Genomic DNA, 16,511 nt, shown 5'->3' with positions numbered 1-16,511 from the left:
GTCTAGCACTATTTAGTAAAGATGAATATGTACATCACTGATTACCCAGCAATTCCACTCCTGGGTATGTAATCCAGAGTAGTGATTTGTAATCTCCAGTATACAGATCCTGACTGAATCTATGAATAGAATTCAGAGGGTTTGATAAGTTGGATGGATAATAGTTCTGTCTTTATTGGCACTAACTTCTAACTAAAATTAACCATTTCCTTTGTTTATGAAGGTAGGCAACAAACTACAATATTAGCAGGACCTGTGACTTTGTAACCAATTAATATCATAGATAATGTCAAATTCCATTTATAGTTGTTGCAAATACACAAAAATTTCTTCCACACTTATCGCTACTTCAAAATTACGTCTTTTACCCCTACCATTAGATAACTGTTATTTAGTGCCCGAATAAAGAAGCATGTCTATTTCTTTTTTAAAAGCTTTCTTTTATATTTCATTATTCTAGTTCAATTTTTCATATTTGTTTTTCGTATTTTGATTATTCTACTTCAAGTTTTTTTCACTGTATTTGTTTTCTTTGCAACCCTATGTATTTGTTACACATTTAAAAACATTTGGGGTCCATAGGCTCACAAGATTTTGAAAGGACTTTAAGACATAAAAAAAGGTTAGTAATACCTGCCCTAGAGAAATTCTTCTGGCAGAACCAGGAGGCATCTATGAATAAATTCAAACAGCTTTGATTATTATAATCAGACGGACAAAACAACAAGGTATTTTCATGTAATAGAATAGCATATAAAAGGGATGTGAATTATTACAACTGCATTAATGTGGGTGATTTGCAAAATCCTAAAGTTACAACTAACAATTATGTAACAAAATAATAAAAATAGTTAATAAACAATCTAAAACAGGCAAACCAAAGCAATATACTCTTTAGAGTTATATACAAATGTAGTTGAATTATTTCAGAAAAAATCAACGTAATAACACAAAATTTGGGATCATGGTTACTTGAGGGAATTGGAGGAGAGGGTGGTAAGAAGAATGTGGTCAGGAATTAACATATATTGAGCTTCTGAGTTGCTGGCAATACCCTTTTTCTTAAGCCTTGTGGAAAGAGCACAGATATTCACGTTATTATTCTCCTTTAAAGTGTACAGATATCTCATGTACACTTTCACACCTATGATAAATGTTTGATGTTACCTTTTTAGGTCATCTCTGTCTATCCAATCCAAAATAACTACCCAGTTACTCTATATCATATGAGCCTATTTTAATAATCTAGTTTTTTTGGTATGATTTTTCTAGCTTTGAATTATCTATCCTTTGGACTATTTGTCAGAATGTCAGGATATGCAACAATAATTTTCAAAATATTTATCCTATACATTTTCCAGGCAGTTTAGGGCTATGTCTTTTAAAATAGCCACAGAACATTACATTTTATTCTAAAAGCTACTTTCCACTACAAATCTAAAATTACCTTAATAATCACATATCTTTTAATAATAAATGGTAAACTGAACTAGTTTTACAATTGGGCTTCAAAGTCTGTGCCAATGAACAGACTTTCATTGCAGCAATGAACCTGAGAAAATTCTCTCTTCGGACTTCCCTTTCTCAATTACAAAACAGAGATAAAGCTTAACTCATAGTATTTTGATGATATTTAAAACCTGTGAGAAAGCAAATAGGAGAATATTTTAGCTACTTAGTAGCACTTGACAGTGTTTAGCCATCTCTAAATTGTAGCCATGATTTTTGCCCAAATCTGTATTTTCCTCTTGGAAGTTCCCTGTATTTTTCTGCTGGATGGATGCAGTGTATGATGAGACTAGGGAATGGCAAAGCCACAGGGTAGAAGCCTGGCTCCCTAATTTACTGTGTATAGAAGAGCTACCAGCCAACTAGAAAAACCCACTTTGTATTCTTATAAAAAAATAAAACCCTATAGTGTTTGAGTAATAATACACTTTGTGTGTTGATTTGCAAGAGCTATTTAGCCTACCCTAATTAACATATAGTTAAAAGATATTATCAAATGCTGAGTATTCTGACCTTCTTCCCTCCTCAGCCTCAGGAAACTGGCAGCAAGGCTTTTCCCACACAGATAGGATACTGGAAGTTTCCCGTCCCTAACACCGACTACACAGATAAATAACTTGCAGATAACAGTTTGGGGGAGGGGATACAGCCTTCAGTGAAATACCCAGGTCAGATCACCTCACAGTGAAGCCCACTATTTGAAGAGATTCACCTGTGCTTACAGTGCTTTTAACATTTTTTTCTCACCCCAAAACATACTTTTAATGTAAACATCAATAGATGCAGGAAGGAAAGTGTATATTGAGGGAGTGGTATGAAGAAATCTAAATCCTAAATATTCAAGTCAATAGCTAGAATCCTAAGCACTTTTAGAATTCCACTAGCACTTTTATTCTTCGTATCTTACGGTATTTTTCTTTATATTATTTGACAAGCCCTGATATATTTACTCTTCATTTGTTTATCTGTTTCCTCCAACCTGGATGTTCCAAGAGGACGGGACTTTGAATTTTGCTCAATTCTGTACCCGTTTCTGGAAAAGTGCCTGGAACACGGAAGGAATTTAGTAAGTATCTGTTGAATAAATAAATGGATTGGCAATTACAGGGTTTAAAAAAGGTCTAATAAAATAATTTACTCCTACAGATCTGATACAAATAATTTCTTTAGTCTTGCATGGTTACAAATGGCTCTCTCTTCTAGAAAAACTGAGGCAACCCTTCCGAAATAACTAATTTTAAAAAGCCTCCCTTTCTATGAACAGACAATTCCAAAGTTCTTCCACAAGGCGCAACCAATACAATCACAGGTCATGGGCCTGTAATACCTACCTAGTCCTCATTATGTAAGCAATATTACATTAATGTGTACAATAATGTAATTATTAGCAAGAATAATGTAAACATTAATATAGATTCCTGTAAATTAATAATTAATTACTGTAAATTAATTAACGTAAGCACTATTACATGCAGGATGACAAGTGAATTTGGGGGCAGTGGCATCTATGAGACAGACATAAATCCTCATCTGTCACAGAAGGACGTCAACACATACTATCCATAACTGAAAATGCAAGAAACAGCAGAAAATACTTCTTACTTAAAAATACGGAAACAAGCATTAAATGAAACAGTTTAAAATGTTGAAAGGTGGTTACTCTGGGAACTAATACTCCCAGACTAGGAGGACTAGACTAGGGTATGTTTAACTTTGACTTTTCTGTATCAGGCTCGGGCCTGCCATTTCTCTGAGTTCGTGGAAAATTTAATCTAAATCTTTATTAGCAGCCTTATAAGATGGAGAACACATTTATTGCAGAGAGGTCAGGCTCAAATAACACGTCTATCACAATATCTAAAACTTAAGAAAAAACCTCCACGAGTTTAAATACAAAGCACTGCACATGCACGCACTCAACACCTCTCCTTCCTTCTCCACGGACAACACACCCACAGCCCCCGCACATTTACCAATCTACACAACTGAGCATTGGAGCGAATGAGGTGAGGGCCCAGAAAGTTGGAGCAGGAATGATCCGAGCCTTCAGTTAATTCTAACGTCACCTCTAACATTTGGGGCAAGAACGTTTCAGGAAACCAAGGGGGACTAACGCTCAGCGCAGGAGACGAAGGCAACAAGCTACTGGACCTGCCGCGCCTCCCGCGCCGGGGTGGAGCTGACCCCGCAGAGCCCCGCCCCAGCCTGCGTCTGCCAATGGTCCAGGAGCCGCTCCTTTCCACTCGGGAAACCTTCAGAGGTGTCTCAGAAAGGACACGACTGGCTGCTTTTCTCAGCGCCGAAGCCGCGCCATGCTCGTCCTCAGAAGCGCCCTGACTCGAGCGCTGGCCTCACGGACGCTGGCGCCTCAGGTACTGGCCGCGGGGGCGCCCAATCCTTCACCCGAGGGGAGGTAGGGGTTGTTCCGGGATGGTGCGAGTCATGCGCATGCGCTCTCTGCCACACGCGCCCAGACTTGGGGTTCCGCGCCGCCGCCGAGGCTCTAGCGCGAGCCCGGGAACCCGGAGACAGTGGTCCCCGGGACGCACGTGAGGAGGAGGCCGCTGCTAGGGGTATACCCCTAGCCGGGGTCGTCTCGCTGGCAGTCGCAGTAAGAGGGCTTTTCTAGCCTGGCTGCCACACCCACCGGGACACTCCCATGGCGCCGCTGCTGCGTTTTTGCCGCCCAGCTACGTCGCGACTGCGGCCCAGGGAGCGCTCCCACGTTGTCACCTGGCGCTGTCGAGCCGCCGGTGGAGTTGTGGCTTTCCAAGCCTCCGCCCTCTCTAGACATCAGCTTGAAGGAGGGGAGGGAATTGCCAGCCAGCCGCTCGCACCGGAACCGGCCGCCCCCTTTTAAATGAAACACAACTTCCGAGCATTTCGCGGAGACCCTTGAAAAGGAGGCCCAGGGTCCCGGTGGGGCTGGACCCTGCCCGCCACCCGCGCTCCGTGTGGCCGCTCCCCCAACCAGGTGGGACCGGAGCCTCCTATCAGATAGGACGATGACAGACTCTTTTAACCTTAGATGAGAAATGGACAAAATGGAGCTTGTGATTCTGCCCTAACTTTCGGGAGTGGCCTATTCTGTGGCTCCAACCTAGAAATTTCTTTTCCTTTTCATTTGTAGGACTTTACTCCTTTCTGAAGGGGCAGGATAGGAAGGGGATTAACCTATCCTAGAGACAGACTGAGGAACACTAAAGAAGAGCAGCTAATGTCCACTCACCCCGGATTAACAATGCAGTTTTTACCCTAATGATTCTCCAGTGGCGCAGGGCCAGGAATTACGTCCTTATGGCATGATTCTAAACTTTGAGTTTTTAAAAATGTCCATCAGTTGTTCTCTTGTAAGTGAAGTGGAGGTCGTTGCTGGTGGGAATGATCCCTAACTTGGAGATAAGGGAGAATGGACGACTCATGATTTCTGCCCTAGTAGTTAAAAGTCATCCCTGCAGCAAAATTCTCAACTCCCATCCGGGTCCCCCACCATACCCTGCTCCCCCTGCAGTCTTCCTTCTCTGGCACCACCTGTCCACACCTCTCTCTCTCTCACTGTAGGTTCCCTACTATATATTAATACTGCCAAAAATTGTAAAAATGTGTACCTTTGATCAACTATGTTATCCTCCGAATACAAATTCCTCAAATCAACCTGAAATTCAGTTGTCACAAATGCCCCATTGGCCTATCTCCTGATATATTTTATTATAAAAATTTTGAAATTATGGATACTAAGCACTTGTTTCTCTACCAACATTGTTACTAGAGTTTGGTTTAAAAGCACAAAAAGAGTGTCCATGAAAGTCAGGGGCAGCTGCAGTTGTTTTTGTTGGTAGGTTTAGTCATTTGAGCAATAAGTTATAACTCAGACATGAGTTATATTCTTATTGCTCAAATGAACAGAATTAACTCTAGGTAATTATCATTAAGCCTTATCATACACAGTTACATAATTTTGAATTTTGTAAACAAATATATCGGAGCAAAAGCCTACTGCTTTCAAACAGACATACTGGCTAGATAAGCCCTAATTTGTCCATAGCTTTGTAGGTATCAAAACTGTCTTAATAGATTATTCCGGTGTAATCAACTTCAGGAAATGGCACATGCTAATCAAACTTACATAAGATGGATTTATAAGAATATCACGAGTGCCTGTGTGTATACCATGCATGTATATATATATGTGGGGGTGTGTGTGTATACATATTACACATAGATACCTACATAGAGGATAACCTTTGGTGAGGTATTTCTTACAGAAAGTTCAACCAGAACACAAATTAGAAATTTACAGTGAGTGTATGACTATTACAAAAGGAATTAATGGTTCTTAAGTGATATTTTCATCAATGTGGTATAAGTGGATTCATTAAATGTTGTTCACATTGCATCGTAATTAGAAACTAATAATCAGAAAATTTTGACTCTGAATTATTTTTCTCAGCATTCATGTTCTACCACCATATTACAATTCAATTGGATTGGTCAGAGCTTTTTGTTGCATTAGTTACATTCCAGTCCTATTTTTGATCAGTGGTTTACTTCATTGCATTTAGGAAATACTTTGACCTGAATTGTAATTTCCATTTTTTTCAAGAACCTAAAGGAGTTTTCTGCTAGTAAACATTTTTTTTCATTATGCCTGCAAAAAGTTACTTGCGTAGTTAATAAAGTTCTTTGATGTGCATAACTGTAACACATATGCACTTGACTAAAGATGCAATATTGGCTAATAGGAAAACTTTTGTAAATTTGTTAGAATCCTAATTGTAGTTCTTGGATAAAGAAGTACCATTAAGATCTCAGCGCCTTCTTATGAGCAATTTCTGAAAAAGTGGCTAAAGTTGACAGTGAACCCCCACTAGGAAACAGTAACATGCACTCAGCATATTTAAGAGTAGTAGTCTTTATTGACGCCTCTATGTAAACAAATGTATATGGGAGGCAGGAGAATAGGGCCTCGAGGCAGGGAACCTAAGGACTTCCTAGAACTAAAACACCAGCTATGACAAGAAATACCATCTTCATTTACATAGGCTGTACACAGAGTAAATGACTTTGTAACTTTACGTCATCCTCTTCATTTATATGTGGCTTACACCAAGTAACCAATGGGACATCTCTAGAGGGTACTGAAACCCCAGAAAATTCTGTAACCAGGGCTCCTGAGCCACTTGCTCAGGCCCACCCCTACCCTGTGGAGTGTGCTTTCATTTTCAGTAAATCTCTGCTTTTGTTACTGAATTCTTTCCTTGCTTTGTTTGTGCGTTTTGTCCAGTTCTTTTTTCAAACACCAAGAACCTGGACACCCTCCATCAGTAACATACTGAGAATTGACAACAGAAGTACAAACTTGAGTAATGAGTCTATGAATGTCCCTTGTACCAGATTCAGATTTAGTTTTAACACAGTATAATGAATCCTTTCTTCTCAAGGTATTTACATTTGTCTTATCTTCTTCAGGTGTGCTCATCTTTTGCTACAGGACCCAGACAATACGATGGAACATTCTATGAATTTCGTACTTATTACCTTAAACCCTCAAAGATGAATGAGTTCCTGGAAAATTTTAAGAAAAACGCTCATCTTCGGACAGCTCACTCTGAATTGGTTGGATTCTGGAGCGTAGAATTTGGAGGCAGAATGAATAAAGTGTTTCATATTTGGAAGTATGGTAAAGAGTCATCCAGTTTTGACGTTCAGTATAGATTTTCATTCTGTTAAATGTAACATAAAACTTAGTTCTTGGATCTATATTATTATAGATACATACAGGTTAACTAAGACTTTTGAAAAGCAATACCAAAAAAGTAAATTCAGTTCTTATTCTTCCCAGTGGTATACCTCTAACACCTTGCTTAAACATTACATTATATTATATTATAAATTGGAAGACATGGCGTCTCATGTATCAGGCCATAAAATTGAGACCTAAACTTTAAACCTCAGAAAAATGTTAAAATGGTTTGCTGTAAAGATAGTTCATGAAACATTCAAAGCAGCAATTTTTAAAGTCCAAGTGGGTTAAGATCACAAAAGGAAAGGAGAAGTACCTTTTGTTTTTTTGAAGCTAGGGGACTGTATATCAGTATTTTAGCAGAAATAATTCAACCATTTAAGGGACTTTACGAATATGGAGGTTTATAGGGGATGATGGTTAACTTTCAGTCCTCACTGAACTCTGAGATTTAATAATTCTGTTATGTTTACAGACCACATCTGTTTCATATCTGTACCCCCAGAGTTTTGAAGAATTCACTGTTACACTACTCTAGGGAGGTAAAAGAAAAGGAATGAGGGAGAGTTCTTCCTGTGTTGAAACTAACCTACGCCTGGTTTAGTAGAGGAAGGAGAATAAGTTATAAGAATGCTCAGAATGCTTGTTACTCCAGTGTCTACATCAGAACTTGATGATACCTCAAGAATTTTTAATAATTTCATTTAGTGTTTGGTTTAGGGTTTTTCCCTGTTATAATAGGAAAAGCCTCATTAAAATACAATTTATGCTTTAGATGTGGTACAAGTTGTATCACAGCCCATTTAAAAAAACTAAGTTCTGATATACCTCACTTAAGTTGTAAGATAGGTATTCTTCCTTATCCCAATGTAAACCATATGAAACTCTCTTACCATTAGTATTATGAGGTCCTAACAGTAAATATAGTACTAGGCCCATATGTTGGCAAATGTATATAACTGTTTGGGTAACTTAAATAGAAGAAAAATAAGTGCTGGGGAGAAAGAATGGATGACAATAAGAGAATCAGCATTATTTCTTTGAAATCTATTTGTTCAAAGGAGAAGAGGCTTAAAAAGTACAGTTTAACTTCACTCATGTTAAATTTGATTCAAGGTGTTTTAACTTCACTCATTAAATTTGATTCAGGGTGTATCTGGACTTCACTACCCACCACCACCAAAGGAAAACAGTCTTTCTCTAAACCAGCACTGTAGTTAAATGCCTCAATCAAGTAAGAATAGTTCATATATACTGAGTATTAATTAGGTGCCAACCACTATTCTAAACTCTTTTCATGTGTTAATTTAATCCTCATACAACCCTGGAGGTAGATATCTTATTATCTCAATTTCACAGAAACTGAGGCACAGAAAGATTCAATAACTTAACCTAATTCACAAAACTGTCTACTACGTGGTCAAGTCTATAAAGCCTATTATGTGACATTACAATTAGTTTGCATTTCTGCTGCCCTTTTTGTCCTTGAGCAACTTCAGGGCAGATGGTCACATCTGTTTAGTTGGTGTTGCCAAAGGCCTAACACAAGGTTCCTATATGGCATCAATGACCATTGCTGATTTGAATGAAACCCAGCAAAGTACAGGTGATTTAAAACTGAATTTTTTTATTTTTCCTTATTCTTTTCTTCCCACAGATAATTTTGCTCATCGAACTGAAGTTCGGAAAGCCTTGGCCAAAGATAAGGAATGGCAAGAACAATTTCTCATTCCAAATTTGGCTCTCATTGATAAACAAGAGAGTGAGATTACTTATCTGGTACCATGGTGCAAAATAGAAAAACCTCCAAAAGAGGGTAAGTCCTTCCTTCTTAGTCACTGAGTTTTGATGAACAAAATACTAAAGAACTTAAGTGATATAAACTGAAGTTCCTTTGGAAAAAAAATAAAATTAATCCTTTGTTTTATATAGGAACATACAGTGATTACTGAGGTAAAAATAAATGGGAGCTCTTACCCCATCCTTTAAAAAAATGAGCATAAAATAATGAGATATTTTTCAGATTGAGACCTTGCAGATTTGTAAGCTTAACTGTGTTATAGAAAAAGCTGACATGGTCAGTAGAAGTTGAGAATTTGTGCACTGGGAGCAGGGAACGTGTTGATAGGTAAGGGATAGCGTATGAAGTTTTGCCATAATTTTAAAATAATATGATCTTTAAAATGTAAAAGTATTTCCATAAATTATAACTAATCTTAAATCATTAAATACAGCTTTGCTTATAACATTGACTATTTGGGGGAAACAGATTAAGTGAAACTGCCAAGCTATATTACTTTAGTCTAACTTTTTTGTCTTCTTTCTTGTTTCTCAGTTTGAAAGTAATTGCTTAAGATTTGTCTTCTTGCTGATTTCACTTCTTGCTGACTTAAAGAAACTATTACCTCAATCCAGTTTTAAACAAAGGTCAGATTAGAAAAGCATAAACTCATTTAAATGTTATTTTACTTCCCCCATTATTCCCAATTTTGTAGTATATTTAGGTTACAAAAAAATTTACAAACTCTTCTTTGGATCTTTACCTACTTAGGGGTCCCCTCAGTTCTCAGTACTATCTAAATAAAATAGTTCACTTCTCTGACAGTGTCAAATCTTGGTTCTCCTCCTCTGTGTACATCATTGCTTGGAAATTTTTGCATGTTTTTGCTACTTGTCTCAGAGTTTCTTTCTCTCCACCAGCCCTATACTTCTGTCCAAAGTGTACAATACTTTTCAAGTATTTACCTGGATATTTAGGACAAATAAAACCATCTCTTTAGGTTTGGTTTTTTTTCCTCCAAAATTCAGAGACATCACTTCGGGTCCACTCTTTCCTTTGCTGTTCCTGTTAAAAATGGAAACTTATAGGGAGAAATTATATGAAGAAAAACATAGTGGAAATTGGAAAGAATGAAAATATAGATTGGAAAATTCTTCTTTTATTCTTTTATTTTCTAAAAGCATAGACTCATGCAGCTCAAAATTCTATTTCATTATACATTCTCAACAGTTTTTTAACAAATTTTATCAATTAAAAATATTTTAGATAATAGTTTATAATAGCTTCCAGTTCTTTTTCTTTGTCATCTGTATGATTAAGCATAACAACTCACTCTTAAACGTGGGCAAGGACTTTCTAAGCATAAAAGCAAAGAAAGACAGTGCAAATATAATAAACATGTCTACATAATACATATGCATGTCTCATCCTCCAAATCTGTGTGTGTAGATAGTGAAAGACTTTTCACTGAGAAACGTGATTAGATATTGCTTGAATGTTTTCTGAAAAATTATTTTTCTCCCTGTTGCAGGAGTCTATGAACTGGCCACTTTTCAGATGAAACCTGGTGGGCCAGCTCTGTGGGGTGATGCATTTAAAAGGGCAGTTCATGCTCATGTCAATCTAGGTTACACAAAACTAGTTGGAGTGTTCCACACAGAGTACGGAGCACTTAACAGAGGTACAGTTGTCCATTTCTTATATGAAATTGTAATATATATTGTGACCGAAGTTCCTTGGGTCAGTTTCTCTCTCTTTCTCATTAGAGTATATTTTATTATTTATTGCCAAATGTTTAGTTTTTTGTAATTTTTAAAATTGAGAAAATTTGTTTTACACCTTATTTATGTAGAATGTTAACTTATGAAACCTTTTTCAAATGGTGAATAACTATTTTCCCTGATACATCAAAGTGATTAAAATTTTTAAACTGAAGGAACCTCAGCTGGGCACGGTGGCTCAGGCCTGTAATCCCAGCACTTTGGGAGGCCGAGGGGGGTGGATCACCTGGCTCAGGCCTATAATCCCAGCACTTTGGGAAGCCAAGGGGGGCAGATCACCTGAGGTCAGGAGTTGGAGACCAGCCTGGCAAACATGGTGAAAACCCATCTCTACCAAAAATAGAAAAAATTAGCCAGGCATGGTGGTGGGGGCCTGTAATCCCAGTTACTCTGGAGGCTGAGGCAGGAGAATCACTTGAATCCAGGAAGCGGAGGTTGCAATGAGCCAAAGTCATGTCATTGCACTCCAGCCTGGGTGACAAGAGCAAAACTCCATCTCAAAAAAAAAAAAAAATGAAGGAACCTCAAGAAATAATCTGTTACTTTCATCATTTCTTTTTCTCTGAATGTACTGATTTTTTAAAAATAATATTACTTGAGGTAGGGAGATTATCGCTAAGTAAAAAAGTAATATATGTTTTGTATAAAAATTAAAGCCCCCTAATAAAAATTTACCCATTTTCCACCGCAGTTTTATATATATCTATATAGAGAGATAATATAGTAAATATGTATATATAGAGAGGTAAATTTATATATGGATATATTTATTTAATAAAACACATATTTGCGGTATTTAACTTGTAATGTTGAAAAACATTTCAATCAGAATTTCAAGATTTTTTGTGGCAAATTCAGAAAAACATTTGTAAAGTTTATCTGAAAGGATAAAAGAACCGAAGAGGCAGCTCACACCTGTAATTCCAGCACTTTTGGGAGGCTTAGGCTGAAGGACTGCTTAAGCCCAGGAGTTTGCAACTAGCCTGGGCAACACAGCTTGTCTCTACAAAAAAAAAAATTAAGAATTAGTTGGGCATGGTGGTAAACACATATAGTCCTAGCTACTTGGGAGGTGGAGGTGGGAGGATCTGTTGAGCCAGGATTTCAAGGCTGCAGTGAGCTATGATTGCACCACTGTACTCCAGCCCCTGAATGACATAGTAAGACCCTGTCTCTTAAAAAAAAAAAAAAAAAAGTAACAAAGAAAGGATAAATGTCTAAGAATAGCTAACAAATATTTGAAAGACTCATCATAATATCCTGTTGCCTTTCTATTATCTCTTTATGTCCAATGGACATCTCAAACCTAATATACCCATCTTTATGCAGAAATTCAACTTCTTGTAATAATCTATCATAAGAAAATAGAATATATAAAAATAGATGTATATTCAGGTTGGAAAATACATGGAGGAGAAACTGTTATGAAAATTATTAGATGCCTGTCTCACACCATATGTGAAAATAAAGTCAAGCTGCATTGTATATTTTAATGAAAAAAAAATTTAATCCATAAAATTGGTGAAACAAAATGTAGATGAATTTATTTAATAATGTGGATTGGAACTATATTTGTAAGCCAAAAGCAAATGAAGAAACTATGAAGAAAAAAAAATCAACGTATGATTTTATTATACAAAGGCTCAAACTTTCTGGATGCCTGAAAATCACCATAAATGAAATTCAAAGGCAAAAATAAAAATAAAAATTTATGCAAAAGTAGACATGCACATGGCTACTAAATATATATTAAAGAAAATGCATATTAAAACAATAATGAGATGCCATTTCTTTACCTAATAAAAGGCATACTTACATGGATATAGTATTAGGTCAGGAAAAAATAAGTACTCAAATACTCTGCAGGGTTCATATTAGCTTAATCTTTCCCCAAAATTTGACAATACAAATAAAAGCCTTATTTTTATTGTTTTTGCCAGTATCACTTCTAGAAAATATGCCTGGGTGTGTATGTGTATAGGTGTGCCAAATTATATAGAAAAGAAATTTGAAAGTATATAACATACATAGTAGTCATATTTCAGTGAAATAAATGGTTAAGTCTCTATGTTAACTTTTTTTTTTTTTTTTGAGATGGAGCCATGCTCTGTGGAGTGCAGTGATGCGATCTCAGCCCCCTGCAACCTCCGCCTCCCTGGTTCAGGAGATTCTCCTGCCTCAGCCTCCCAAGTAGCTGGGATTACAGGTGTGTGCCACCATGCCCAGATAATTTTTGTATTTTTAGTAGAGACAGGATTTCACCACGCTGGTCTCAAACTCCTGACCACAGGTGATCCGCCTGCTTCCAGGTGATCCGCCTGCCTCGGCCTCCCAAAGTGCCGGGATAAGAGGTGTGAGCCACCATGCCCAGCCTCTACCTTAATTTTCTATACTGCACACATATAACTTTTATTTTTAAAAAAAACTACTGAAAATGTGTGTTCATACACTTTTTCATCTTAAATTCATTCTCAGTGTTAGGAGAATTGGTAATCAGTATATCATTTCTGGAGGACAGTGTATACTATATACTGTGTGTAAGTATATATATATATATATATATATATATATAAGACATGCTTTTCAGTTCTCTCAACTTAAATTCTACTTTATATTAAGGAAATAATCAGATTCAGACTGCCTGGGTTTAAATCCCAGGTATACTACTTACTTTTTGACTTTGGGTAAGTAAACGTCACCATACCTTAGTTTTTTCATCCATAAAATGATAGATTATTATGAGGACCTAGATTATTATGAGAATTAAATGAGTTAATACATTAAAATGCTTAAAACTAGGCCTGATACATAGTTGTCATTCAATAAACATCAGTAGTTGTCATCGAAAGTATTATTATAAACATATAGTTGTGCTCAAATGAAGTTTATGTTAATATTGTTTACATTAAAGAAATATTGGAAATGTAGTATGACCTTTATGTAATACATATGTAATACAGAAATCGATATACATGTACAGCATATCATATACTTATATAAGCATAAGCAAATATGCTTATATATGTTTATTTGTATAAATACACAACTATATATAAAAATACAGGCCAGGCATGATGGTTCACGCCTGTAATCCCAACACTTTGGGATGCCGAGGCAATAGGATTGCTTGAGGCCAGGAGTTTGAGACCAGCCTGGGCAACAAAGTGGGAACCTGTCTCCACAAAAATAAAAATTAAATCAAAAAATAAAAATACATATATACACAAATAAAGAGATACACCAAATACAGAAGAGATACACCAAAAATAAAATGATTACAGTTTTTTATCTGCATTTTCCTATACATCTAACATTTATATATTACAATTATAAAAACTTCATAAGCAATTTTGTACAAGAAGAACATTTATTCCAGTATTTTATAGAATACTGAAATATTGGAAATAGTCTAAATAGTCAACAATAAGGGGCTGGCATAATAAGTTGCTGATTCTGTAAGGAGGAATTTATATAACCATTAAAAATTAATATTGCCATAGAAAATACTGTTGATTTTTAAAAACCTGTTACTAAATCTGTTATTATAGTATACAATAAGACCCTGATTTGGTTTTACTCATATTTTCCAAAGGAAATACAATAAATTTCCATAGAAGTTTTCTCTATACTGTTAACATTATGCCACTTTTAATTTTCTTCTTTGTATATTGTAAATTTTTAATAGTAAACACAATTTCCTCATAATTTTGCTTTTTTAAAATTTAAAGGAAACTATAGTAGGAAATCATAAAATTTGGGTCTTGTCTTGATTGTGCCTCTAGCTGTTTGACTTTAGTACTTCCCTTTTCCAGCCTTCTATTTCTTCATCTATAAAACCAATTTGATTAATTTATCAATTTCTCTAGCAAGTCTCTGACCCCTCTGAAATCTTATCAGTAACATATTTAGTTTTACCTTTTTGATATCACTATTTTGATTTAAAGAATAGGATGGTTTTGGCCAAGCACAGTGGCTCATGCCTGTAATCCCAGCACTTTGGGAGGCTGAGGTGGGCGGATCACCTGAGTTCAGGAGTTCAAGACCAGCCTGCCCAACATGGCAAAACCCCATCTCTACTAAAAATACAAAAAAAAAAAAAAAATAGCTAGACGTGGTAGTGGGCACCTGTAATCCCAGCTACTCCAGAGGCTGAGGCAGAAGAATCTCTAGAACCCAGGAGGCGGATGTTGCAGCGAGCTGAGATCGCGCCACCGCACTCCAGCCTGGGTGACAAGAGTGAAACTCTGTCTCAAAAAACAAAAAGAATAGGATGGGTTTGATTCATTTTTCTGTTATTTCTTATTTGTTAAGGCCCTGTTTTTTAGAAACTACTTGTGGTTTGTTTCTGCAGTTCATGTGCTTTGGTGGAACGAGAGTGCAGATAGTCGTGCAGCTGGGAGACATAAGTCCCATGAGGATCCCAGAGTTGTGGCAGCTGGTAAGCTGTTTGACTAGGCATGAATTATTTTTAGAACAAATGTGATTCAGTCAGTAACTGTATATGCCTTTCTGAAATGTTTTTCCAGTTCGGGAAAGTGTCAACTACCTAGTATCTCAGCAGAATATGCTTCTGATTCCTACATCGTTTTCACCATTGAAATAGTTTTCTACTGAAATACAAAACATTTCGTTAACTGCTCTAAGATGTGTCTGCTAATGGTGCTTAAATTCTCCCAAGAGGTTCTCACTTTTATTTGAAGGCGGTGGTAAGTTAATTTGCTATGTTTCTTGCATTTTGAAGGCTATATCTGTGCTTTGTAACTACCACTTCAAAAAATAGTTCTGTTTACTTTCTCCATGGTATTTCAGTATTTGTCATACATTAAAAATACTTGTTACTCTTTTAAGATCTTGACTCTTCATTTGTTTCAGATTATCTCTTCTACTGTATTCTGACAACTCTTTGCTTTATAGCATTTTCTTGTATTCAAATGATAATGGTAACATTTCCATGCTTGTGACAGCATTTTTAAATTATTAATATATTTTATCAACCTTTCCATCATGTCTGTTTTCCTGTTTTTTTTTGTTTTTTGTTTGTCCAGTAAAATTTATTTTGTAATACCAAATAGCATTCATGAAAATTAACATATCTCTTTACTATGGAAAACCACATTGTCATTTGTGACATCTATATTAAATACGGTTTTCACATTAGTTATTTGTCACTTACTTGGAAAATGATGCTGTTAGGTCCTAGTATTAAAAATCTAGAAAAGATTTGTTGGTTTATATGCTGAAATGTCTTTATTTATAATTAATTTTAACTAATATTTACTTCATTTTGGATCCTGTTTAACAAAGATACTCGAGACATCCATTTGTTTTAATGAAATCTTTACAGATATGGAAATGTTTGCCCTAATAAAAGCCTACATATACATTCTGGTTCTTTTTATTAAGAGTTTTGGCCGGGCGCGGTGGCTCAAGCCTGTAATCCCAGCACTTTGGGAGGCCGAGGCGGGTGGATCACGAGGTCAGGAGATCAAGACCATCCTGGCTAACATGGTGAAACCCCGTCTCTACTAAAAATACAAAAAAAATTAGCTGGGCGTGGTGGCGGGCGCCTGTAGTCCCAGCTACTCGGAGGCTGAGGCGGAAGAATGGCGGGAACCCGGAAGGCGGAGCTTGCAGTGAGCCGAGATCCCGCCCCTGCACTCCAGCCTGGGCGACACAGCGGGACTCCGTCTCAAGAAAA

General features: G+C 36.7%; 1 protein-coding gene across 1 annotated transcript; it reads left to right on the top strand.

The window, feature by feature from the left end:
* Positions 1-3,602: 3,602 nt before the first annotated feature.
* NIPSNAP3A (nipsnap homolog 3A) lies at positions 3,603-16,194 on the top strand. Its single transcript, XM_033237924.1, has 6 exons — positions 3,603-3,881; positions 6,979-7,189; positions 8,910-9,068; positions 10,564-10,713; positions 15,165-15,251; positions 15,340-16,194. Exons 1-6 carry the CDS (start codon positions 3,822-3,824, stop codon positions 15,414-15,416), a joined length of 744 nt encoding a protein of 247 aa, XP_033093815.1. The 5' UTR covers positions 3,603-3,821; the 3' UTR covers positions 15,417-16,194.
* Positions 16,195-16,511: the final 317 nt, after the last annotated feature.

The sequence above is a fragment of the Trachypithecus francoisi genome, unplaced genomic scaffold (genome assembly GCF_009764315.1).
Source record: "Trachypithecus francoisi isolate TF-2019V2 unplaced genomic scaffold, Tfra_2.0 Lachesis_group16, whole genome shotgun sequence".
NCBI lineage: Eukaryota > Metazoa > Chordata > Mammalia > Primates > Cercopithecidae > Trachypithecus > Trachypithecus francoisi.
This window is presented reverse-complemented; position numbering and strand designations above follow the sequence as displayed.